The following is a 26,296-nucleotide window of genomic DNA, read 5'->3' on the forward strand; positions in this document are numbered from 1 at the left end:
AAATCCTGCTTGTGCGCTAGTAGGCCTACACAGGCCCAACTACATTTTGCTTAATAGCATTTAGCACTAAATTCGATGGCTGATAGTTTCCTAAGTTTTTATTCTGATTAAAACCTGTTTGCTAGCTGGTCTCGTTCCTAAGGTGAAGTGAAGCCTTGGTACATTTAACAGCCATCATGTATCTAGGTGACACTTTTGACCTGGCATTGACTCTAGAACAGCACGAAGCATTATATTTCCTGTTAGATAGGAGAGGGATAGTGTCAAACTCAGGCACAATCTGTTTCAAACTGAGATGGATCATGACTTGTCCTTTTATTTCATCCAGTTTGTTGTTGTTATTTTTTGTTTTTTGTTTGTTTATGTGTAACAGTAGCCCTAGCTATCTCCACTAGGGACCAACCTATGAATGGTCAGCTCATCAACAAGGTCTGGGACCCCCACTGACAGTCTCTGTCAGACGCTTACCCCCCCTCAGCCACTACACGTTATATTTGCTCACATTCTGGATCTAGATTCAATATTTTTGCACACCCTCCACTTAACCGTACAACCTTCCTTCTTTCTCTTTCTAAAACAGTTATTGTACATGCTGTTTGTTGCTGTATGTATGTTCTTGACTGTAGCAGTTCTTTTCCTTATTGTTTATTCCCTTTTTAAATATGTTTCTTGTATGCACAAAACACAGCAAGCAAATTCCTTGCAAGCGAAGGTAACGTTAAAACGGTAATTCTGATTCTGTTGACGACTTCCTGCGAATCCAATCTCCAGATAGCTACTTAGCTATGTCTTGAAGAAAATGGTAAGCAAACCTTTTGTTAATGTTTACGTTTTTTAACCAAAAGAACGTATAAATATGGTTGGAATATATGCAATAACAATATAAAAAAATGAAAACTAAAAACCAGCTAACTGCACTCTGACAGAGACAGTCAACTAGCTAGCTAACGTTACTACAACTAAAACTAGAGCTAACGTTAGCTATAAGTTTAGTTAAATAAATAAATTTAGTTTATCCCCTTGTTTTATACAGTATCTCTATGAACAGTATATATTTTTGATAAACCGATATGTCAGCGCGTTATTTAACATAAATAAATGAGACAGTAGCAAAGTTCAATCTTGATAGGGGGAAAGTAGCTAACTTTCGCTAGCTATCTACCTAGCAACATCCATTAAAGCGCTAGCTAATTGCCATCTCAGCTTCTGACTGACTCCAGTGAAATTCATATGATTTGTGGTAAAGATACCTTTAAATTAAATCAAAAGACATTCATATGCAATTTTATACATTTATTGTAGATTTATTGGATATTAATTCCAGTGTTTAAATTAACAGTTGATTGACAGAAATACACAGCTGTGTATAAACTGTGTAGCTAGCTAAATAGTCCAAATAAAATGTAACAACTAACTAGTTTAAATTGACAAAATGCTATTGGTGGTAACTATAGCATTTCTTCTCATATTCTTTGAGGATCATCCAAAGGCTGAGTTTCTGCATTTGTCAGGTATTGTGTTAGGTATATCAGCCTAAAGGTATGAAATACAGCCATTAAGACCTTTGTATCTGTTACACAGTTTGCTGTTAACCTGTTAACTTCTGTGTTTCTGTAGGTTCTCTCTACCTTTGAACTGCACTATTGAGTTACTCTCTCTGCAGAGGAAGGAAATGTGATGTGGTTGAAAGCATCGCTAACCCCAAGTAAGTAGACCTTGTGTTTTTTTGTTTTACTGTACTTTAAACACAGAAACTTCTGGCCAGCTGTAGAGTAAGTAATATTCAGATAATTTACATAAGTAAAAGCAGCAATATCATAGTCTAAACATACTTCATTACATGTAAAAGGCCTGCATTCAAAATGTTACTTGAGTAAAAGTACAAAAGTATTGTCAGCAAAATGTACGTACTAAAAGTATCAAAAGTGAAAGTATTTGTTATGCTCCCTTTCATAGTGCTGTTATAGTTAATATTGAATATTAGTATTTAATATTATATTTTGTCAATATGTATCCAATTCTAGGTACCTAATAAACTACTGGTCAGTTTAATAGTAAATAACAGCTTTAGAATTTATAAGCTACTTATTTGCATTTAAAAAATATATCTGAAAAATAATTATAAGCAGCGCTATCAGATAAATGTAGTGGAGTAAAAAGAACAATAATTAGCTCTGAAATGTAGTGGAGTATTAAGTAGCATAAAATGAACATACTCCTCAAAAGGACTTTAAAATTCTACTAAAGTACAGTATTTAAGAAAATGTACTTAGTTCCTTTCCACCATTGCTTCTGTCTGCAGATTGTGTGGTCTTCTGACCTTCAAAAACAATCCTAAATCAGTCGATATAAAAAACATCCAGGCAGAAAACACGAATAACCAGAGATAGACTGATGTACAGTTTAAGAGGAAACATGGATGCTTTCCCCAGTGAGCTCCACCTCCTTCCTCGACACAGATAACGTGTCTCCCTTTCTCTCTCTCTCCCCCCCACCCTCCGAGCCCCACAGCTGTACAGGAAATCAGTCATCCACCATCTACTGCTGTCGCCATGGCAACACCGAGGGGGGAAATCCATTCTCTTTCTCCGTCACCTCCCCCTTTCTCCCTATTCTGTTCTTTTGTCTTGTTGAATTAGGTGTTCAGACCACGTTAATGCGTTTTTTTAATTTAAAGCAAGTGTGCTGATCTTAATGACGCAAACAGCAATTTGACTATTTTTATTTTTACACCCCTAATCATACTGTCTTCTTTCTTCTGTATTCTTTCTTCATTAGCATCCATCATGATACATCAATACATCTTATCTCCTCTATGAGCCTGTGTGTGTGGGGGGGGGAGCTGATTGTTTGAGAGTATTAGGTGACAGTGTGTCTACAGCAGCATTGGTGACCTCTCTGTAAATCCCATGGGGCATTGGGGCGGCTCTGTTCGGCTCAGGCCAGCAGCTGCCTGGAGGAGCCAGATGGTCGCAAATCAGAAATGAAATTCAGCCCTCCCCCCCCCCCCCCCCCCCCTCGCACTGCCAGTCGTGATAACCCCACCCTTTGTGCACACAACACACACACACGCGCTGATATAAACACTGCTCATACAGGTTCATTTGAGCATCCTTCATCCTCGCCAAAAATAACCATTGTTGTGTGAAAACGTTGTAAAACGTGGTCAACTTTTAACCCAAACTGAAAGGTTGCACTCTGCCTTTTAGCTTAATATTGTACAACACATTGGGTTTATAAAACCCTCAAAAAGCAGTCTCTCCTAGTTCCTAAAAAGCTAACATGTATTTCAGCTCCACCCTTATATACAAAACAGCACTGTTTATCGCAGTGGAAATTTTCGTCATATCAAGTCTGCAAGTCACCACATCTGCCCGTGTCCTCTTAGAAGTGGATTAACAGCACTTGATAAACCAGGCTATTAACCAAAACAGCTGCCCTGACACCACAAGGATCAGAGATGATCCCCAGAGCCGATAATAAAACATAGTAATCAGATTTCAACTTAACAAATGTCTGGATTTATCTCTAGGGAGGGGTCGCACTGTTACGTTTAATGCTCATGCTCTATGAGGCCATAGCATACTCTATGTAGCTCCCACCCAGAGGTCCTTCTTCAGGGTATTTCTGCAGCTGTCAGGAGGTATGGGAATAGGATAAACAGTTGATATAGTTAACTCAAATTAATGGATAAGCAGTTAGCTAAAATGAATTAATAGACCCTTAAGATAGCTAAATGTAACGGATCAATTGTTGAAATTGAATAGGAATTGTTGGCTAATGCATTAACAGTGGAAACAGCTAATGCATTTAGGATCTAAAAGTTGAATAAAGGGTTGAAAGAGCTAATTGTAGGATAGTAAATAAATAGCTAAAATAGTTAAACAGTTGAAATATTAAAAGTAATGGATACATGGTTGAAAAATTACAACATCCAGCTTCTGCCACTGCACGTAGTAAGAATGCCGACTTAAGCCAAAACAACCTAAGCGATGATGATTCAATTGTATGGAAACCTGTTGGCAAAAATAGCCACTTTTAAATAATAGTGTTAAATAACATCCAATTCATAATTCATTCATAAGAACAAATTTGAAAACATGACAGATATCAAGAGGTTGGAAACCACTGGCTTAGGGGACCCAGGACACAGTAAGGGCTATCAGATCACTGTGACAGAGGCTTTCTGTGTTCGCCTTCACAGGAACCATGACTCACTAATTCTCCATCTTCCTCCTTCTCTCTCCATCTTCCCTTAGGTGTGTACTGTTACTGTAAGTTTCACAGAGAATAACATCTGCATGAATGAAGCTGAGGAAAGTGTAATTCACAGAAAACGTGATGTTCAGTGCAAACAGCAGGGTGACGATGAGTAACAGTAGTTGAGTTTACCTGCAGGCAAAGCAAGCACATGCATGAAAGCATATGTGCAGTATGTTTTTCCAAAGATGAATTGTGCATACATGGAACACATGCATACAGTCAGAAATATACAAGAAAAACCTCATCCATTAGAATGCTCTTAAGTCTACAATCCTCATAATTGTTATAAGATGTAACGTACAATCATGCTGATTGGCTGACATTTTTGGGAGAATTTCCAAATGCTGTCCTGGACTGCTAGGGCTTTACGAAGGTACTCTTTAAAATTTATAAGTGAGCCTGACTTATCACCTGTCAGTTACAAGCTTCTAAATTTAACATGTTGCTGTAACAACACTTATCTGTGAATTTTGCAGGATTTCTTGGTTTAGATATGTGAATTAGTCATCTAAATTTGGTTGCAATTGCACAATGTGTTCAAGAATACACAGTTTATGGCAATGTAACTATAGGCTGTCGGAAACTTTATGGTATGTTAAATAATAAACTTTTTTCGGCATTTTTTTTTAACGGTACCGTATTACTCACTGTATTACTGAGTAAGTGTTACCGGGAGGTCATATAGTGGTGAATGTTTTGCTTAGGCAGAAAATCATTCATTTACAGTAAGAGAATAAGTTATAGATGCATCGTTGCATTTCAAGTGTTGCAAACAGTAACGTAGTCACTGTCACTGTGTTATGAGCAAAAGCATTGAGAGTTTGTTGTAGCAACCAATGTAATTATAACTTAGATTAATATAGCGCATTTCATGAAACCCAAGGATGCTTTACACAGGACGTACAGGGGGACAAGGGAAAAGAAAATAGTAGGCTGACACAAACACATACTGAAAAGAAATAAGACCAGGCGCTTTTAGCTTTTAGTTCTTCATTGTTTTATTTCTTTTTTTCCTGTGATAGCCCCTCACTGTTAGTCTTGTTTGCTGTTACATTCGTTTATGATCATTAGATGAAACATTACAGTTTCGGAAACATTTAAAAGTTACATATAGTAACTTCTATGTTCCAATTTTGGTGAAGATTGGGTGAAATTTGGAGGATAATTAAAAGTCTACGCTAGCGGCTCTGTGAACTTGTACATAGGCATAGCAGGGGTTTGAGCTAAACGCTAACTTTGGCATGCTAACGTAGTCATGATAACAATGCTAACATGCTGATGGGAATTTCATTAGTATCTTGTCATAAACCAAACTATTGCCTAAATTGAATTTTTGACCTTATGATGGCACTAGATGAAAGGTCAGAGAGAATAACCCAAGTTGTTACAATTCATCCTGAGGGGAACAGGCATGTCTAAACCAAATTTCCTGACCATCTGTCTAGTAGTTTTTGAGAAATTTCACCAAGAACAAGACAGATAAACATACATATACTGTGCAAACATATGGGACCAAAAAGGTGATAAACACTATATACACACCACCTGCATATATACACTCTTGCTGATCTTGACTTAATTGAGTGTATCCTGAACATGCCGAAATCCCAGTACGTAAACACTCAGACATGAACAAGCTGTGCTGTTTGTTTATGTGTGTTGGTGCACAGTTGCACTTTTTTTTATTTTAATCTTTGATGGTTTCACTGTAATATACAAGTGGTTTGAAGATTAAAAGCCTCAACTCAGGCAGGGCACATATCTTGTACGTAATGCAGGATGTTGTTGAGGGTTGAATGATTTTTTTTCACATGCAATGCCTGTAAACATACACTGTATGTACTGTACTGCCTTTATTTGGCAGGCAAAAAAACTAAATGTGAGTTACAGTAAGAGAAGGGGAAATGAGCAGCTGAAACGTATGCAGCACCCAGTATGAATAATTATCAAGACGGAAATCCAGCTAGTCCAGATTGTTGGCTGTCCTGGTATGCATTTGTTTACTTTAGGTGTTTGGAGAGACAGCTTTTCCTGTGGACCTTTGGGAGATAGAAGGAGTGTGTCCTGATAGCAGAAAAGAGGAGGGAGGAGGAGGAAAAGGAGAAGGAGGAGGGTAGTTTCTTACAGCCTGAGCGTTTGGCTGAAGGGTGGAGACTCAGAGCAGCAGTGAGGAGGGAGGCAGGGAGGATCTCAGCTGTAGCAGAGAGAGAGAGAGAGAGGGAGAGGCATACAGAGAGAGGAGTGTGTGTGTGTGTGTGTGGATGTACTCGCCTGCCTCTCTGACTGACTGACTGTGTGTGTGTGTCTATATGTGTGTGTGTGTTTGTGTGTGACAGAAATAGGGGAGGACGCGTGGATACTACTCCACAGGACTGAATGTGTTTGGCGTCACGGAGAGACCATACATCAAAAAAAGGTAGGATTTAAATTTTTTTGTGGGGTGGGTATTGTTTATTTTTTCTGTTTTGGTGGCATCTGGGTTAATCACATCTAAAACAGGGTGTGTTCCAAGGGGCGGAGGGTTTTTCATATGTCGTTTTGTCAGCACTCGAGAGGGCAAGATTGATGCTGTTGGCTGGTTTACATCATGGAATCCCCTCCTCCCTCTGAAATCTCTAAAAACCTGCTTACTGTCAGGTGAGTTGCTGGTATTACTTCCCATCATCTTGCGCCTCATTTCATACATATGTATTTCATACATATGTGTATATATGAGGTGGAATAAGAGAATCGAACCCCGTCTAGTCTTCCTCCGTTCTTTTTTCTTCCCTCAGAATTGGGAAGATCTTATAATGTGCAGCCAGAGGAATTAAGGGCATCTGTTTCTGGGGAATATTTGCACGAGCAGAGAGGAGAAAAAAGAGACCAGAGGGGAGATGTGTAAAAGGGGATGCAAAAGACAGAGGCAGCAGAAAAAGCAGAGAGGAATCCCACAAGCCTCCTGTGAGGTTTTCCGTCCATTCTCAACTCCCTCGCCCTCCATACGGTGATGAGAAAGCATTTGACCAAACACAAGCTTCATGTAGTGATTGTATCAGGCAGATGGTCGGGAGAGGAGGAGGAGGTGGAGGAGGATGAGAAGGGGGGTTTGGTGTTTTTATGTTACTCATATACAGATATAGTTCACAGAAAAACTGAGAAAACAAACGCAGGCGTGCTGTTTTTACCATTCTTAGCTCATCACACTATATGCATTGGCATATACAACTCACATTAAATCATCCAATCATGTGTGTTACATATCCAGGCCTGTTACAAACGCACACAGAGAGCCAAAATAACGCAATGGCTCAACGTCCGGGTGTCTGGTGTACTGTATCTTGAGGGCAAGCTGCTCCAAGGCCACAGGTTGTTTCACACACAGCAATGTTGAGACTAAACGGGCAGCACACAAAGTATCCAGTGATAAACAAGAAAGATCAAAAACCCTGAGAGCACAATGGAAAACATTAAGTGTTACAGTTAGAAAGCAAAGAGGGAACAAGGGAGGAATGATGGAAGAATGAGCAGCCATCCACACCTTGTTGACTACTTTGACCTCTCCACTCCCATCACAGCATAAAATTCAACCAACATCGATCTGAGCCTCCTTAAAGCGTCATTCTTGCTGAAGTTATCTATCAACAACGTGTTTCTCAGAGATGTACACGGCTTCAGAGGGAAGGCAACATGAAGGAAATATTGTTGGACTAAAGGCTTCAACCTTTGCACTCGTTGCACTTGTTTGCTTCTTACAGTGTTGATTTCAGGTTTTAAGCTTATTCAACCATGCGTTGGTCTTTCTGAAAAGAAGCATCCAGAGCTGTTTTTTGAGTCTTTTGGGGAAGCACAAAGTCAAGTCTCAAATCATATCCAGCCAAGCCTCAACTAAGGTCTCTATTCTGGAATTCTCCTTTAAGTCAGGTTTCAAGTCCCAGATGGGAAAACTTGATTTTTTTGTTTTTGCTTTCAAGTCAAGTCTTTAGGGAGTCAAGACTCAAGTAAGTTAAATCTTAAGTCTTAAGTCCAGTCTTATGACCTAATTTTTCTGACTTAGGTTTGACTCGAGCCTCAACCCTACCAGAGTTGGTTTCAAGTCTTTTAATGCAAGTGCAAGAGAACCCTCAGGTCTTGTCCAACCAAGATTCAACTAAACTATCTAGTCCTTAAAGGAAAAATGTGAGAATTTTCAGATTCAAACCTCACAGTTGCCATGTCCTGAAACTCCAAAGTCCTCCTGTTTGTGTGATTTAAATGTGACTCAAGTTGGTCTCCAGAGCTATTTTCAGTTATTTTGAAGCATGTCTGAGTCAAGTCTCCAGTCTTGTGCAACCAAGTCTCAAGACAGGTTTTAAGTCCCCAATAGCAAAACTTGAGATTGCAATGATTTTACTTTTACGTCAAATTAAATCCTCATCACGTCTGTCCAAGTCCATATTTGACTTGACTCAATGTCTCAAGTGTAACAGAACTTTTGCCAGGATTCTTATCCAAACAAGTCTTGACTCCTTCAGGGTAAAGTGTGAGACTTTGTTGTTATTGTTTTGTGTTTAAGGCTCAAGTCAAATCAACACTATAGGGAGTAGTAATACTGCTTCAGTGTTACTACTAGATGAACTGTCTTGATCAGTCAGACACTGAAGGTAGATCTAGAAAGAGGAATATATCTTATAAGTCCTGACATTGTATGCTGTTTGTAAATTAATACAGCCATTACATAAATAAAAGAGTGGGCCAAGAATCTTATTGTTAAGCAACTTTCCTGTTTTAAGTGAAAGGGCACAGTTGTTGTTGTCGATTTGTAGGACATGAGCTGTTGACATAACTTGCATCTTACTTTTTTGGATTATCTCTTACTATTTCAAAGTGCAGCACACTTTTCTTTTCCCAGTCATTGTCAGTTAAAGACAAGATGCTCCTCCATAGATTACGGATCATGGAAAGTGAAAGTTAAATCTGCCATGAGGCAGTTGGATTGATTCACGCAAAGATTTATTAAAAGCTTCTTACTTTTCACATTTTTATACAACATTATATGTTGAAATTATATCATAATACGCTGTATATTGACATTGCTATTGGGAGAAAGTTTTATGTACAATTTTGAGCTCCCCCATATTGCCAAAATGGCATGATCCTTGTTTCATAACAACTCTGCAAAGATTCAACTGTGCAATCGGCAGTCAAATCGGGTTCTCCCAATTCAAGCATTGAATATTCGGGGTCACTCCTAGTTTTAAGTCCTACTCATACTTAAATCTGATGGAGGCCACGTTTGAAAATAATAATAATGTGAACAGTCAGTTCAAAAACTGAGCATTAAGGCCTGCAGTCTGAACGTAGCCTGCGACGTATGTCTGACCCGAGTCCAAGTCTGAAGTCTTCACCTCTGGAAGCATCAGATACAAATCTTTCTGATAGTTTGGATGAAATCTATCACAAGCAGAATGCTCCCCAAAGCAGATACACTGTCATTACTATTCAGCCAAATGTACAGTTGGAGAAACAGTCTAAGCAGCGCACTCAAACTCTCAGCCGAATCTAAACAACCCCGGATGTTTGTAATATTGTTAACAGCCCAGGAGTCTGGCCGTGTTATTCTTGGCATGCTAATTGATTCCAGAGGAAAAGTATGTTTATGCCTACTCACTCAAGGCAAATGCTGAGATCCTGCTGATTCCTCAGGAGAAGAGAGTTTTAATGAACGCAAGTGCTCGGTAAAACTACTATTTTGACACATGGGGCCTGAATTAAACCTTTTAGATTTGGTGGCCACTTCCAAATATGATTTCCAAGCTGGTCACATGATCGACGATTTCCTGCAAAGGGGCCAGGGGAATGAAAAACGGCCTTCTTACAGCCAGAATTCACCAGCGTTATATGGCAGGTGACTGGTGTTAATTGTCAATCCTAGTCACACAAAACATGTTTTTGTTTTTTTTGTATACAACCAAAGTCTGTGGCTGTTCCTGTGACATCAGTGTTAGGCATTATTTCTACCCCAATAACTGCACTGCTGTTACATAACATGCATATCAAAGCTTTTAGATGCATTTAAGGAAAAGAAAACCACTTGGTAACTGCTTTAATCTAACAAAGAAGATTCATGCCGGGCCTTGATCGTTTGATTTAATAAACATAATAGACCACATTTGTGCTCCCTGGAGCAATAAGCCTCCTCCCTGCTGCCTCCTAGACTCCCAGAGGATGCATCATTTCCTGGGCCACTGCCTTCACCCCTCCCCCTTATGGGACCTAGATTAACAACCAACACACACGCACACACACACATACACATACATATACATATATATATATATATATATATATATATATATATATATATACACACACACACACGCACATACACACACACACTACCATCTTTAAAATGGCAGGATGGGTAGGGCATGCTGGGGGTGGCACAGATGTCCGGACTAATCGAATATTCACGGGTGGTGGTGGTCTGATGGAGAGGCAGCGGCACGAGGAAGGAGAAAGAAAGAGAGTTAGGGTTAATGTACGATATAGAGAATAAAACATTTCATGTCAAATGTTGAATCTACTTTAGGAAGCAAAAAAGAAACATATGAATGTGATATTAGCAACATGGTCCTACACAAACCAACTATTATATGCCAAACTTAGAAAGATACTGTGGGTTGATTCAGTGGGTAGAGCAGGCGCACATATACTTTGAGGTTTATGTCTTGATGATCATATTGGCAAATCTTGATGATTGGATCGGCGATACCGATACCTGTATCGATACTGCCTAAAACGCTGGTATCTGGAAGTACCAGAGTTTATGCCTAAACATCTCAAGTAGCGAGTGACAAATCTGTCTCTTAGAGCAGTTAACACTTTTCATGACAATCAAAGAAAATGCTGATTTTAAAGTTGTAATTTTTGTTAGTTGACTTAAAACAACATTCACACATTTTTGTGGCAATTCTTTCAACACTTTTTTCCCATGAGTAGGCCAATAAGTTTCCATGCTAGGTAGCCATGCAGCAAGATAATGGTCCATGTTTTCCAACCAGTGAAAAACATTAATGAGCACAACGGCAGATCTATTCGTGACGCTGCACCAGACTAGAAAAAAAAAATGTTGTACTTCATAACAAAAGATGTTTTTTTTCTAATTTAAACTTTTATTGTTGCATATTAAGTATGCAATATTATAGATACATAATAGTACATAGTAGGGTTGGAACGGTTTATGTATTGAACCAAAACGGTACGAGCGTCCAGGTTTGGCACATGAATTTACATGGAAAATACATGGTATAAAAATAAATAAAACTTGCGTGCAAATTAACTAATCTAATGCGGAACTAATGTAATGCGGAACTATTCTTAGATACGCGGGTTCTTCAGGGACACCTAATCTGTAGCCCCACTTTTGCTGCGAAGCTCGGCGCGGCATATGTAGCCGAGCTCTGCCTATGCCCGCAGTTTTAGTGAGTCAGAGATAGCAACACAAAGAGTTGTTAACCTAGTGACTTTGTTGCTAGATTTAGCATTTTTTTTTTCAAAAAGCGCCTAGCAACGTATTTGGCAACTTTCTGTAGAAAAGACAGACTTTCTGTAGAAATGACACCGGTATTGTCCAGCGAGCATGCAAGGTACAGTATTTGTTATTGTTTTGGTGTTCTGCCTTATTTTGGTAGTCTGTTTTTGTATTTTGCTCTGTTTCCTGTTTTTTTTGACGGTCTGGTTTTCTGTCTTGTTTTACTTCCTGTCCCATCACTGGAAAAGGGCTTCTATTTTCCTTTACTGGTCTCCGTCCAGAACACCAGGATCTGTTGGTCCACTTCTCTGTCTATGGCCAGTTTGTGTGAAGTTCTGTGCTTCCTGGATTTCCCTGGTTTTTGTACTACCTTTGTTGTTTAGTATTTAGTTTTTTGGTCAAATAAATCCTCAAGCTCAAACTTTTTCCTGCCAGCCTGCCTGCTCTCTGCATTTGAGTCCTCTAAGCTCCTGACCCATGACAGTATTTCTCTCTTCTGGTCGCCAAAACAGTCTTCTGTTCAGTGACTGAGAAGCAGCCCCTCCCCTCTCTGCTCTGTGGGCATGTAGAAGGGGAGGGGGGACTAGGTGTGGGGCCGGTGTAGGTATGAGAGACAGCAAGACGCAACGGGAGAAAGACGGCGCTTAGCTGGCCTGGCCTGGCCCTGGGTAATATATACTATATAATACTATTTTAGCTTTAGCCAGTCCGGCAGCAGCTTTCTGCGGTGAAAAATGGCCGAGGGGAGGTGATAACGTTGCATTAATCAGGTCATTTAGTTTGTCTTTGCAGAGAACAGAATGCTGTATTTTCATATTTTTATATCATAGCTGATTGTCTTATTTTGTTTACAATTTACAGATGGAGTCTGGAGATGATGTGGGGTACTTATTTTTTACTGTTTACATCTTACACACTTCAGGCTTTTTGCAGCTAGCTCAATGGAGAGACTCTATGACACTAGGTACAGCCTGAGACATATACAATAAAAAAATGGCTTACGTTGTATTTGTTTTACTTTACCCTCCATTGTACCGAACCGTGATGTCTGAACCGAGGTGTGAACCGAGCCGTGACTTCTGTGTTCCGTTCCACTCCTAGTACATAGTGTTAACATTTAAAAGAAAATCATGAATTAAAGCCTCCCTATTATATACAGTTTGGATCCAAACCGCTGTGGTTTTATCATAGTAAAAAAAAAGACTCTCAAGGTGGTTGATGAATCACAATTAGATGAACATACTGTAAATACAAGATGCAAGGCAATAAGATTTCCTTCTGATGTACATGCAAACTGGTCAGTCAAGTTTACAGGTTTAGTTTTAAGATGCCAAGAGAATTATCTAAAAAAAAATACAAATTGTTACAGTAGCAATTCAGTTTGACAAGAGTTTTTGACACATAATACTGAGTTTCAACACACAGAATAAATTACAATAAATAAATTAAGTTAATTGTAGACAGACTTTAAGAACCGACAAAAAGAGACGAAAAAAGTAAGAAGATGATGAAGAAACGCATACTAGCGTACTATTAATATACATTTTCACTTTCCAGTATGTTGTTAAAACAAAGTCGGTGTTACACAAATATCTGCTCTAGTGGTAGTTGTCATAGAAGTAGCAACTTTTGTATTACTCTCATACTGTTTTAACTTGGTATCTGATCTTTTAATGAGCTCATAGTGTTCATATTTTACAATACAGTAAACCTCGGGACATAACTGTTCGATATTCCTGTATAATGAGTCTGTTGTGATAAGAGCCTGAAGGTCGGCTCCAAGTCTCACACAGAAATAGTGATGGAGAAGGACGCTCAGCTGTCACACTCAGAGTCATCTCCCTAGACAGTCATTGCCTGACATCTCTGCTCTCTGTGTCCCATCTCTTTATCTTTGCTTGCAGAGGGAGGGGTGTCCTTTCTCCTATTCAAAGTCAGGTATCTGTGCTTTATTACATTCCATAGTCAATATCCATCTTGATTTGACAGTTTTATGTTACTCCTCCTTTACTGCAGTCGCTGTAAAGGCCACCCTGGAAGAAGATACCGTTTTAATCTTTAATCTTTCTGATAACCTTTATTCCAATTTATTTATACTCGCTCTGTGCAACCTTTCCTGTCATTTGACAGTGACATCGCAGCCTGTACCTCATTGTTCCATGACACACTCAGGATGGTACACTCAGTCACACTGTGATAACTTTTTGCATGCGTGTGAGTTCTCTTGCATGCACATACATCACTGCTGTCTTGTTTTTTAAGAAATAATAAAAAACAGACTTTGCATTTTTGAAAGTCCGCAGTGGGGTTTTGGTTTTGTAGTAAAACACACACATAGGAAATGACTCAGTCAGCACAGAAATGTATCGTGTCAGCTTTTACAGTAACACAATTGGAGTCAGTAGGTTTTTTCATGAAATAAACAAAGTAGCATACCAGCTTTTCCTTCAGCAGGGCAGACGTATTTCGTTGTATTTAAAGGGCCGGTTCACCCAAATGACAAGAAAATATTTTGGATCTAGTGGTTTCTTGGCACTTTATTAGAAGAACTGTAATAAAGGCAAGTGTCTCAGTTCAAACTGCCTCCAATAATTGAATGTTGAAACATAATTAATTGTCTGCTAACCACCTCCCCCAAACAGTGATTTTTCAATCATAGCCTTGCAACCATAACTAGCTCCAGCAGGTCTGTCAAGCTTTGTATTTCACCCATAGACTGTTAATATTAATGGACAGCGCATGTGGGACGTCACCCATTGGTTTGTGGAGATTTCCTATGAGTCGTTGAGTTTGCCATTACGGGCGCAGCCATCCTATTTGCAGATTTTAGACGAGTGGGAGGGGCCACGTTACGTTACACACTTTCACATCATGCCCCCTGCTGGAATTTAGATAGAATGCAGGTTTAAGGCACTTCTGCATTTGCAGCACTTTGCCAAACCGGATGGTTTGTCCATTAATATTAACAATCTATGATTTTGACACATTTGAAGTGTGAATGAGGCTGTAGTGGGAGTGGTACAATGCAATTGCAATTCTCAGTGCAAGGAACAGATTAAACAATGTATTTATCTGTGTTAACGTAAGCTACGATTGTTAGGTGGATGACTAAATAGCTTGCTACCTCAGCGTGCATTCTTTTGTGGGAATAAAGGTTAAGTTATGTTTAAGGACTAGCACATTCACTGTGAAACATTTCCTCACTGTGTGGTAGCCAGTCCTGGATGCTATCAGAGTTTAGGCTCAACGTTAGCTGATCTTTAATGGATTTGTTCTTCAAAAACTCCAGTGAACGTTACTAGAGATGGAATCACATCTACAAACTGGTGCCTCATCCATAAGCATTTTCTCTTCTAACATTAAAATTAAAAACCTATTATTCACAAGTATGTGAACTAAACAGCCTACCAAAGTTATTTAGAATGAAATCCTGCATTTTTCCTTATTGTACTTACAATACTAAGATTAAGTAGTTCTACACTTGAAAAACGCTACAAAACCAAAGCTGTGTCTTCTACATTGATCACTAGTGAGGATGCTAACTTTTTACCAGGTAAATGCAGCTTTATCCTCAACCTTTTAGCACGAGATGTAGGCCTATGCAGTGTTTTGTTATTTGACTTTGTTTTACAAAATTGTATTTTAGCTGGAAACATTAAAAAGCATTACCATTTAAAACAACCAACTCATGGAGCTAAAGTTAGCTTAATTAGCTTGTTAACTACAGCTGATAGTTGAGGTTTTATCATTTCAGTGGTTGCTGGCTAGAAATGAGAGGCTTATGTTAACTGTCTGAAGTCAAGGATTAAGGATTCAGGTCAGGATTGCTTCAAAATAACTATGATAAAATCTGCCACCGTTGTTATTAAAACTTGACATGTATAGCAACAGTAACTAACAGGGGCGGTGCTTAGCTGCCCTCAAAACTTAGCCTGGGTTATCTCCGAGCAGGGGTCCCGTCCTGCTTCCTCACTTCCCTGCAGACCCTCGCAGGTTAATCATTGGCTCTCCAGGGTCCAGATGGCTGAGCTGGGGACAGATTTTTAATTACCACGCTCTGATTTCACACCCTGGGCGTCACAGAGGACAGAACACTCCCTGCCTGGCCGCCTTAATTTATCTTTTTGGACGGGGTAAAAAATGTATTATAATAACGTGATAAGGTGTACACTACAGAAAGAGAAAAAGGAAAGGAGAACCAAGAGTCAGCATGTGTGGGAGTGCGAGAGATCATCACTGTTGACAGGCCAGGAATTATATTTTCCTCACTAGGATGTTTCCTGCTGCGCTTAATCACCCTTTAAGTCTGCAGCACCCGGACTCGAGCATCAGCTATAATCACATCTGCGGAGGGCCTCGTCAGAAACACAGACCCCCCGAAAACCTGGAGGAAAGGGGTTCAAAAAGGCTCCAAATGTCAGGGGAAGGATGGCGGAGGGGGTCAGATTGATTGGGTGGTGTTAGCAGCAGGACAAAGCGTGCTGGAGGGGTTTTAGTCCCATAACTGAACACCTGTCTTCCGCAGAGGGAGGGATGGGAAGCAGAAGGCCAGAACATAGGAGAGAAATGGATCACCAGTCGCATCCCATAATGCACCTTTCTGTCTTTTTCACCTGCAGTGCAGTTCAGTTCTAGATGCTTGACTGGCATAAATGTAGAGAACAATTTTGACAAAGCATTAAGATAAATGTCTACACTCTCTATCTTGCTTCTGTTCTGTAACATAAATATGATGACCCAAAGGAAAATCAAATTCAGAAATTTTTATTTTTATTTTTTAAGAACAGTCACCTTTCTTGCCCTTTTTTAGAGTAGAGGAAAAAAGTAGACAGTAAAAGATGTAAGAGTGCAGTCAGGACTTTGAATTTGCTATAACACTGACACTTTCACAACTTCAAAAAAATACCGCAATACTATTTGTTAGAGCTTCATCTCGGATCTACTGCAATAATCAAAAGATATGATATGTTGCAGTCAGGTGCCTACGAGTGACACCTTTTCATTTGATGAATTGTTATTAGTGCTGTCAAACGATTAAAAACATTTTTTTGCAATTAATCACATTAATGTCATAGTTAACTCATAATTAATCGCACATTTTTATCTATTCTAAATGTCCCTTGATTTCTTTTTGTCCTAATATTTTTTTCTCATTGTAATGCTCTTAACAACATGAAAAGTGGATCGGCTCGCTTTGTGCAAATATCTTTATTGGCATATAGCTTACTGTAGTGTTCAATTTCACACTAACATTCTCACTTGGAGCAAATAATCTCTCACACAGTGTAACACTTTCCATCAATAAAAGGGGGAAAACAATACTTTGATGGGGGGGGGGGGGGGGTTAATAACGCGTTAAACTGACAGCACTAATTGTTATATTAAAAAAATTGGTTCTAGCACTTACAAAACAAATCATGTACAGTATAATGTACATTATTTTCCGGTTTCAGATTTTCTAATGTATTTTTATAGGCAGCTATTGTTTTTGTTTTTTTGTTTTTTTTACAGTATAAAAATCAAATAGAAGAATCTTAAATTATGTAATCCATCACAGTGATGATTTTTCAATTTTCCATAGCTTTGTGTGGTGGTGCAGGTGCAAAGGTTGATTTTAAAAGTCTATACTTACGGTATTGTAACTTTGACAAAAATGAAGCAGATGTGCTGTCCAAAGTGATAGATAACACAATTCAAAAAGGTTTCAACGGTGAATTAATAGATTTTCATATTGTATTTAAATGATTGGAAACCAGTGGTTGCCTGGAACAACAGCGGTATGGTTTGCAAAATAAGTTAGCTTTAATGTAAGATTACTTAATAATTAGCTAAAACACACAATCACTGTACTTTTAAAATCCAGTTCAACTGCAGCACACAGTTTTTGCAAACCCAAATACATATTATAAAATATTATAAAACCTTTAGCCTTTACTTTCATACCCAGCAGCACACAAACAGCAGATGATTGTATAGTTTTCCTGGATATTCCCAGATGTATACTGGATGTGAGTCTGATGAGTGACGAGCCAGATGTCTCTGAGCAAATAACACTCATCATGAATTGGTCACAAGTTACAGCTCATGTGACTCTGAATGTTTGTCATCAGTCAGCAGGAAAGCTAATGTCAATAATGGTGATTTTTTGTTCATACTGTGTTTTACATTAACATTAACCGTCCATGAGACTCCTGAAACACCTTCAGTGTCTTTCTGGTAAAACCTAAAACAAGAAATGCAGGAATATGTGAGTTGCTTTCAAACAGTATGTGCAGATGCTTTCTTTTCCATTTGGCATATGAAAAATTATGTATTGAGTACTCAAAACATGATTGACGAAGGACTTCTTCTCTAGTTTCTCTGGCAAACCTCAGCATTTCAGCCTGAGACCGAATGCGGGTATGAAGCCTCAAACTCAGAATCATAATCTTGTTTACTAATTTTTTGGTCAGATATTTCCCAGTTTCATCATATTTTCTATTTCTAAAAGTTTAAGAATAACTTTTTAAACTCTGAGCAGTTTCAATGTTGCTAAAATACTCTGGCTCAGGGGTTTTGGTGCTGTTGGCGAAGTTTTTGTTAGTAAATGCCTTACTTTAACGCTGCTATAGCGTTGCATGCTGCCATGATTTACGATTGGTGGGATTCCCTACCTCTGCAGATCTGCTCATGCAGTGTAATTGGCCCATTTATCAAGAGCAACAGAAAACCCTGAGAGCTGCAGAGTCACAGATGCATTAAGAAGGAATCTGTTGGACCCGAGGAAGAGGGGCAGAGGAGGAGAGGGAAATGGGTCAGCACCAAAGGAAGCTCAACTTAAAGGAATAGGTTTGACATTTTGAGAAATACACTCATTTGCTGAAGATACACCACTCTCATGTTGTCTCTTATCAACATGAAGATTGAGCCAACAGCTTGTTAGCTTAGCCTAAAAACTGGAAACATAGATACGGATAGCCTCAAAAATCACTTATTAACACTTTATATCTCATTTGTTTAATCCGTACAAACATGTTTGTACAAATATGACAACTTGTGGTTTTATTTGATATAGAAATACTAATTCTTGACTGAAAGCACCGACTTCCTAAAATAGTCTAGCACATAACTCAGTTTTTATGCTAAGCTAAGCATCTCCCGGTTGTGGCTTCATATTTAACAGACAGATATGAGTGGTATCGACCTTCTTATCTAACTCTCAGCAATAAAGTGAATAAGCAGCAAATGTCCAACTATTCCTTTAAGAGTAAACTGAGATAAAGTTTTTAGTTCTAACTGAACCTCAAGTCACTATTCCTGGCCAGGAAATATTCCTGCAGATAACCTCCCTATAATACCACAACTTTACCTTTTTACATTCCAGCTTTTGTACAGATTTAAAAAGAAAGGAGATAAATTACTTGTAAATTAGTGAGCTTATTGAGCTAAGTGAGAGATGCTAGTTGGAGCATTTTGTTACCTTAGACAGAGCCAGGCTAGCTGTTTACCCATGCTTCCTGTCTTTATGCTAAGCTAAGCTAACTGGCTGCTGTCTGTAGCTTCATACTAAGCACATCAATCTTCTCATCTACTGTAACTGGCAAAAAAGCACATTACCTAATGTGTTGAACTATTCCTAATTTGTCCCCTCAGTCACGATTCACTTGCATCTCCCTCTGTAGTTTGTTGTGCTCTCAGTGGAGTTTATAAGAGCGAGCTGTGCCATTCTGACACACAGGGATTAGAGGGCACAAGACTTCCACGCCACGCTTCAGCCTCTGATTCTTACCTCTCTTGATTCAACTTCTGTTTATCTCTTTTTTGTCTATTTGCAGAGAAAGAGTTGAAGAGCGGATACAAAGTGCAGACTGAACTGCAGGCAGACACCAGGGCTGAGTGCGGAGGAGTAAGCAGACAAGGTAATACAAGACAAATAAGGAGAAGAGGCTTCGGAGCATGTTAAATTCCATAATATTACGGTATGAGTGGTGTTACAGCTTTCTGCAAAGTTGTCGCACTGACAGCTGACACAGATCAGGCCTATGTTCATCTGGAAGGAAGGAAGGAAGGAAGGAAAAATGAAGGAAGGAAGGAAGGTTCAATGATGTGTGGATGAGCAGAGGAGAATTAAAAATATGTCCCAGAACCTACTAAAAACATGACAGGAGACATCTACTCTCTTTATTGTTCATTTAACCTTTTAGTTCAAAGTAGCAGTTATTCCTCCTGGAGTCGACACTTGGCATGGGCATTCTCTCCATGCCACCATCTCCACCCCACCCCTCCCTCTCTAGATATGAAAATGTCAGCGTGGCATTTTCACACACTCCACCGCCAATAAGCAGGAAAATGACTTTGTAGACACAGTGACAGCTCTGCTAAAAAGCTGACTTTTATGTACTGCTTTTTTTCTTTCTTTTTTTACACATTTTTGTACAGCCAAATGACAACATAAGTGAAACTTAAACACAAAAAGAATGTAGGTGTAATTTAGATGTAACAGAGATCTAAAAATCCCAGATTTTTAGGTGTTTTTTTGTCATGCTGGCAGCTCTCGGGATGGCAATGCCGGCCTAAACTAAGACGTTGAACATGGTAAACAGTTTACCTGCTAAAGCCTGCGCATGTTAGCTTTGTCATTGTGAGCATGTTAGCATGTTGACGCTAGCATTTAGCTTAATGCAACGCTGTGCCAACGTACAGCCTCACAGAGCAGCTAGTATGGCTGTAGAGTCTTATTTGACTTGTGTAGAAATGAAGTTTCTCTTGATCCCAAGTTGAGCTGTTAAGGAAAATTGTACAGTGCCTTTACCCAGTGACAACTCTCTAAAGTCTTCTAGCCCCTTGAGACACATTTGCTTTCCGGTTATTTATTTAGAACATCGCATTTTGCTGTCAGTTCCACTCAAACTAGGCTATTGTGACACAGTGTCTGATTATTTTCTGTAAAGAACAGAGTCCTACTTTTCCAGACATACCAGAAACCTTAAACAGTGACATCTGTGCCTATCAATAGTCTGATGATACGCTGGCCTGTTTTTTGACGTCTCTCCTGAGTTTTGAAACAATATTATGGCCTCAATGCGAAAAATGCTAAATTATCATTCTAAAAGACTAATTTCTACTTGTTGATTACACTTTTTTAGTAAGGGTTTGGCCTATTTTTTTTTTTTGGCAAGAGACAAAAGTGTTCAAGATATTTGTACATCATTCTCACTTAAAGTCTCACCTATTAACCTGACATATACAGTAATACAAAATATTCTACAGGGAAGTTGACACATGGCTTCCACAGAGGGACACCAGATTTTAGTACCCCACAAAAATGCCATACGCTGGACCCGGGTCCATTGATGCAGACAAGGTCTGGCATCGCACAGAACTGGAACAGTTTCTTTATTACTTCGTTCTACAATGTCTCAGATGTCTAAAAATATTAGTAAAGTGACCAAAGAATATTAGAAAAAGGTACAAAAACATTCTGAAAAATATTAGCAGCATGTAAGAAAAACATTAGTAAAATGTCCAAAAAATGTGACCTGTTCTAAAAATGTCTGAAAATTAAAAAAACAAATTGTATGTAACAATTAATTTCTATGTATGCTGTGGGCCTGCCACCTACTTTTCAAGTCAAATTACATTAACGCATAAATTGACTGATTCCAATAACAAGATAATCGGATTAGTTTTTTGACTTCTGCCTGAGTTTTAATTAAAACCCTACGACCGTAAAAGGTGAAGCAGTCCCCAGAGTGAGAACATCCCTCAGCTGCAGGGACTTGAGGACATAGTGTTTATGTTGCACTGTTAATACTGTGCAGTCTGCTGCAGCTTGTGCCCATCAATACTCTTCAGATTGTCGGTTGGTTTGCACTAAAACCGGGTTGAGATTTTCCAGCCCAGTTCGGAGGAAATGTCTCAGTCCTAAAAATGTGTGAATTAAGTAAATACTGTGGATTTTCACTTAAACTTGGGGTTTAAAGCTATTTCCTGTGACTCTTAAGATGACAGGAAATAATTTACAAATATATTGACTGTATGTAGACCCCTCCACATCTATATTTCCTTAATAATATATTCCATCAGACAAAAGACTCTTTTACGATACATCTAGTCAACCTTAACTGCTTTATTAAACGCAACAGTCTGGAAATGTTTAGTTGCTTAACCAATTGATTAGTTGTTTGACAGATTAAAAAATTAGCTGCTATTTTATTACTGTTTTTAAGATTAGATTACATTTAACTTTTTTTATTGCATAAAGTAAATATAAAAATTACAGTTTAGCATCTAACTAGGTAGAGCAAACAGTAACAAAGTACAAATATTGTTTTATAAAATGACTAATGTACATGTATGAACATGAACAATAAGACCAATGAGGTAGTGATAATAAGAACTGATGTAACTGTGACACAAAGAATGGGCCATTAAAGTCCTTTCTGGCTTCTCAAAAGTGATGTTTCTCCCTTAAATCGAACATTTTGGGGTTAATACTGTTGATTGGACTAGTTGGTATGGAGAACACAATAATTGATTCATCTGAAAAAAGTCATCAAATGACTAACTGCATGTGGAATTCCATATAAAAACATTTAATTTAGCTGCTGTCCTGTTAGTCAAGAAAACGAGGGGAAAAGACGTTTAAAAAACCAGGTGTACTACCACCTTTTGTCAGATTTAGCTGACACATTGGTTTACAGGCACTCTGCAGGCAGTCAAACCCTAATAAATGTAATTATCATGTGAAACAGACCCACTGTAAGCCGGGACCCTGTGCAGGTTTTAATTGATCAGGTCATCGGGGTTCAGGCCGGTGTGACAGCAGCAGTTCACCTGCCAGATGAGCAGATGTGCCGCCGTGGAGCATCAATATTCACGCTGAGCTCAGTCTTAACCCCACACTGAGTCGCACCACAGTGCAAACAGACGGACGGCGGAGGGGGAGATTGATCACACACCAAGGAGGACGCCGTTTTTAGAGCGCCCACAGGTTGATCCATTGCATCAAAGAGGTTATAAAAGACACAGGAACATCTGAGGACACCGAGCTGAGACTGTGTACCGATACAGATAGGTGATAAATTAAAAAGGAAATACCTGAATAAATTGGTAAAGAAACACATCAAATACTGATGCTTCCACACAGGGCAAGTGAAACTGCTGAACAGTTTAATAAAGAAGAAAACAATGCTCTATAACATGTATTGGCATCAAAATATACTTAAACTACAAGATTAAGGGTTCTAATTCTGCAGAATGTAAACGGTAGATTCTATTCTTGGATTGAAATTATTGATGCATAATGTGTACATCACTTTAATGTTTTAGCTGGTGAAGCTACTTTATAAACCGCAGGGTCATTTGAACTTCAATAATACATTTTATAATTATTATTTGATTATATTTTGTTTTAAGGTAAATCTGCCAAGTAATTTAAGATTTAAACTCAATGTAGTGGAATAAAAAGTACAATTTTTCCTTCTGAAATGTAGTAGAAGTATAAAGTAGCAGAGAATGGAATTGCCCAACCATAATGTTGTACTTAAACACAGTGCTTGACTCAATGTAGTAAATGTTACGTTCCACCACTGTTAATCTGAAATCCAAAACAGAATTGCAAATACAACATTGTTGAGATGAGGTGACCTGTCTTACGTCTGATCAAAGACAAACATATTGATTTATCATCCTTCATGTGATGCAGAAGGAGGATAGTGTCCCTGTGTCACACGGTGACTAAGAGGTTTTGAAAAGGCTTAGAAAACCACCATTACTAGTGCAAAAGTAGAGTTTTTTTCTTCTGAAATCAGTTATCTGTTTAAAGCACTGCCCCCTCGCGCTCCTCCCCCTCACTGTCATGGCCTGCCTAGCAACTGACACCATAAATAATGTGCGTGTGTGTATGCGTGTGTGTATGCGTGTGTGCGTGTGTGTGTTCACAGGCATGTGATAATCAACAGGGTATCTGTTACTAGTGCTCGTCTTTGCATGCCTGCTGTATATTACAGTGCTGGTCCTTATCAGTGGCACACTGTGGGTGAACTACAATGTTGGGGATGTTTGAATGTCTTTCTCGTCCTTGCAGCCAGAGCACACGTGAGGACCTGACTAACAGCACCCATGGCGAGCAATAACACGGCCAGCATCGCACAAGCCAGGAAGCTGGTGGAGCAGCTGAAGATGGAGGCCAACATTGACAGGATAAAGGTGAGCAGACACGTGTCATCAATGATAATTAATTAATTTATTCAGTTGTGTGCGTTTCTCAAAACGTCTTACCACTGTGGCTACAGAGCACTGTTGCCAAAACCAACAGATTCAGGAACAGTTTCTACCCACAAGCCATCTCTTTGATGAACAGCTGATTTCTTACCCACAGTGTCAGGTCCAATTCTGGTCAATAACCCAGTAGTCACTGTCTCTACAGCACCTGTTTAATGGTTCCACTTATTATTCCACTTATTTAGTATTATTCATCATTCCCATTCTCACGTCTCACTTATTATTTTATTTATTTATTCATCATTCTCATTTCCTATTTCTGATCTGTTCATATGTTCATACTGTTCATACTGTTCATATTGTAATATAAAAACATAATACTATTTATACCAGTATCCTTGCACTATGCTCCATATTTAAATAATTTTATTGATCTCTTCATTGCACTCATGCCTCTTCATTGTTTCTGTTTAGAGTATTTATATATTGTGTATATATTAGTCTGTATACTTTGTTTTGGTTGTTTTGTATGTGTAAGCACAGTGTGAGTAACGATGCTCCAAAGACAAATTTCTCCTATGTGTCCTCATACCTGGCGAATAAAGCTGATTCTGCTTCTGATTCTGATTCTGATTCTGGTTAAGTCAGTGGCAACTTAGACCTAAACCATAAAAAACACTTTTAATTAACCTTGTAATATGTATATTTTATCTGACAGTAGGGGGAGTCAGCTTGCCTGGCTCCTTCCAAAGTTAAAAATACACCTACCAATACAGCTGAAGCTTTTTTCCCATATTGATAGTATTTATGCTAAGCTAAGCTAACCGGCTGCTGGCAGTAGCTCCATATTTACCATACAGACATGAGAGTGTTATCAATCTACTTATCTACCTCTCGGAAAGAAAGAAAGTGAATTTTTTTCAAAGTGTCAAACCACTTCTTTAACTTTATCTTTGTAAACTGACGTGTTGCATATGTGTCTGTTTAATTCCAGGTGTCCAAAGCAGCGGCAGACTTAATGTCATACTGCGAAGCCCACGCCAAAGAGGACCCTCTGTTATCGCCAGTGCCAGCGTCAGAGAACCCCTTCAGGGAGAAGAAGTTCTTCTGTGCCATCCTGTAAACTCGGCATGGCCCTTCAGCAGTCTGCTCTGTGTGGGACTTTGAACATGTATGTTCAAAATACGTAGAAATCTTCTAGTAGGAGGGCAGGAAGATTATTGCCCCCTTGTTCTCGAACGGCTCCTAAAGAGTGCAAAAATTAAATCCCACAGAGTTTACATGTTACCATTAAAGGGGTTGTGATTGTGAGTTTTTGAGCGGTGTTGCAGCATGTTGAAGGGGTCTGTGCTTTTAGAGGACACAAAAGGAATGATGATGATGATGATGAGTGTGATGATAACCCTGTGAGGGGCAACCAGTGAACCTACCAAGCCTTCAGGTTGTGAGGTTTACAAAACAAAAAGTAGATAAAATGAGAATAAAAATAATTTGTGGTTGTTTTTGGGACTTCCAGATGTTCTGTTAAAAGGTTTGTTGGTGGGTCGAGCAAAATACGCCTACCACTAGCCGCAACCTGATTATTAATGGAATGTTTTTTTGAGTTGTTGTTTATGTTTATTTCAACTTTGCCTATCACCTAGAAATCTTTCAATAACTGTACGTGATTACTAAAACAGCTCTGTTTTGTTTTTTCACCAACAGATTAGTGAAAGTTTTTTTTTTTTATTGGGATGTTTGAAACATTCAACTCTGTGATTCCTCTTTAGAAATACCTGTCTGAAAATCCGTCTCTCTGTACCAAACAACTATCTGGCAAATGTGATGCAGTTTGTCTCCTTCAGATACAAAACCCTCTTTCTACTGTTTGTATAAAATGACTAGCAAGTAAACTGTGCTGTGCTGTGAGTTCTGAATGTTTGTGTTTTATCATTAACTATTGCATGAACTGGACAAGCAGTCGTCTCTATTTCCTTTCATGTGGAGTGAATAGTGCCAAAACATATTAAAACAAGAATGATTTAATACGGACTCAACAAGGACATCTCTCGCATATAAATAATACTGGTGACGAGTTTAAGCATTGCATTGCAGGCTGAAAAATAACTTGAAGATACTAATTAGATGATTAACTGCAGAGGGCATCAGGCCTTTGGACTTATTTGGGGAATATTGGTTAACATATTACAGGTATATGTATTTACATGCAAACTAAAAAAAAAACACAAACCTAAAAATCTTCAAATATTTGCTTACATTTAGGGAAAATACACTTTTTCCAAAAATCTATAACAGTATTACTTAAAATATTCTGTATCTGCATGTTCCAACTATTAA

The 26,296-nt window shown here is 38.8% G+C and overlaps 1 protein-coding gene across 4 annotated transcripts; it reads left to right on the forward strand.

The window, feature by feature from the left end:
- The first annotated feature begins 730 nt into the window (after positions 1-730).
- gng2 (guanine nucleotide binding protein (G protein), gamma 2) lies at positions 731-25,984 on the forward strand. Of its 4 annotated transcripts, XM_032500910.1 has the most exons (6): positions 731-802; positions 1,618-1,705; positions 6,600-6,679; positions 19,570-19,653; positions 23,823-23,944; positions 24,954-25,984. In XM_032500910.1, the coding sequence occupies exons 5-6, from the start codon at positions 23,858-23,860 to the stop codon at positions 25,080-25,082; spliced, it is 216 nt and encodes a 71-aa protein (XP_032356801.1). In that variant the 5' UTR covers positions 731-802; positions 1,618-1,705; positions 6,600-6,679; positions 19,570-19,653; positions 23,823-23,857; the 3' UTR covers positions 25,083-25,984. The 4 variants fall into 4 exon arrangements, with proteins under 4 accessions (XP_032356801.1, XP_032356800.1, XP_032356802.1 ...); XM_032500911.1 differs by lacking the exons at positions 731-802; positions 1,618-1,705 and adding an exon at positions 18,417-18,583 and having other exon boundaries at positions 6,503-6,679; XM_032500909.1 differs by lacking the exons at positions 731-802; positions 1,618-1,705 and having other exon boundaries at positions 6,415-6,679.
- The last annotated feature ends 312 nt before the right edge of the window (positions 25,985-26,296 follow it).

The sequence above is a fragment of the Etheostoma spectabile genome, chromosome 20 (genome assembly GCF_008692095.1).
Source record: "Etheostoma spectabile isolate EspeVRDwgs_2016 chromosome 20, UIUC_Espe_1.0, whole genome shotgun sequence".
In the NCBI taxonomy this organism is placed as follows: Eukaryota; Metazoa; Chordata; class Actinopteri; order Perciformes; family Percidae; genus Etheostoma; species Etheostoma spectabile.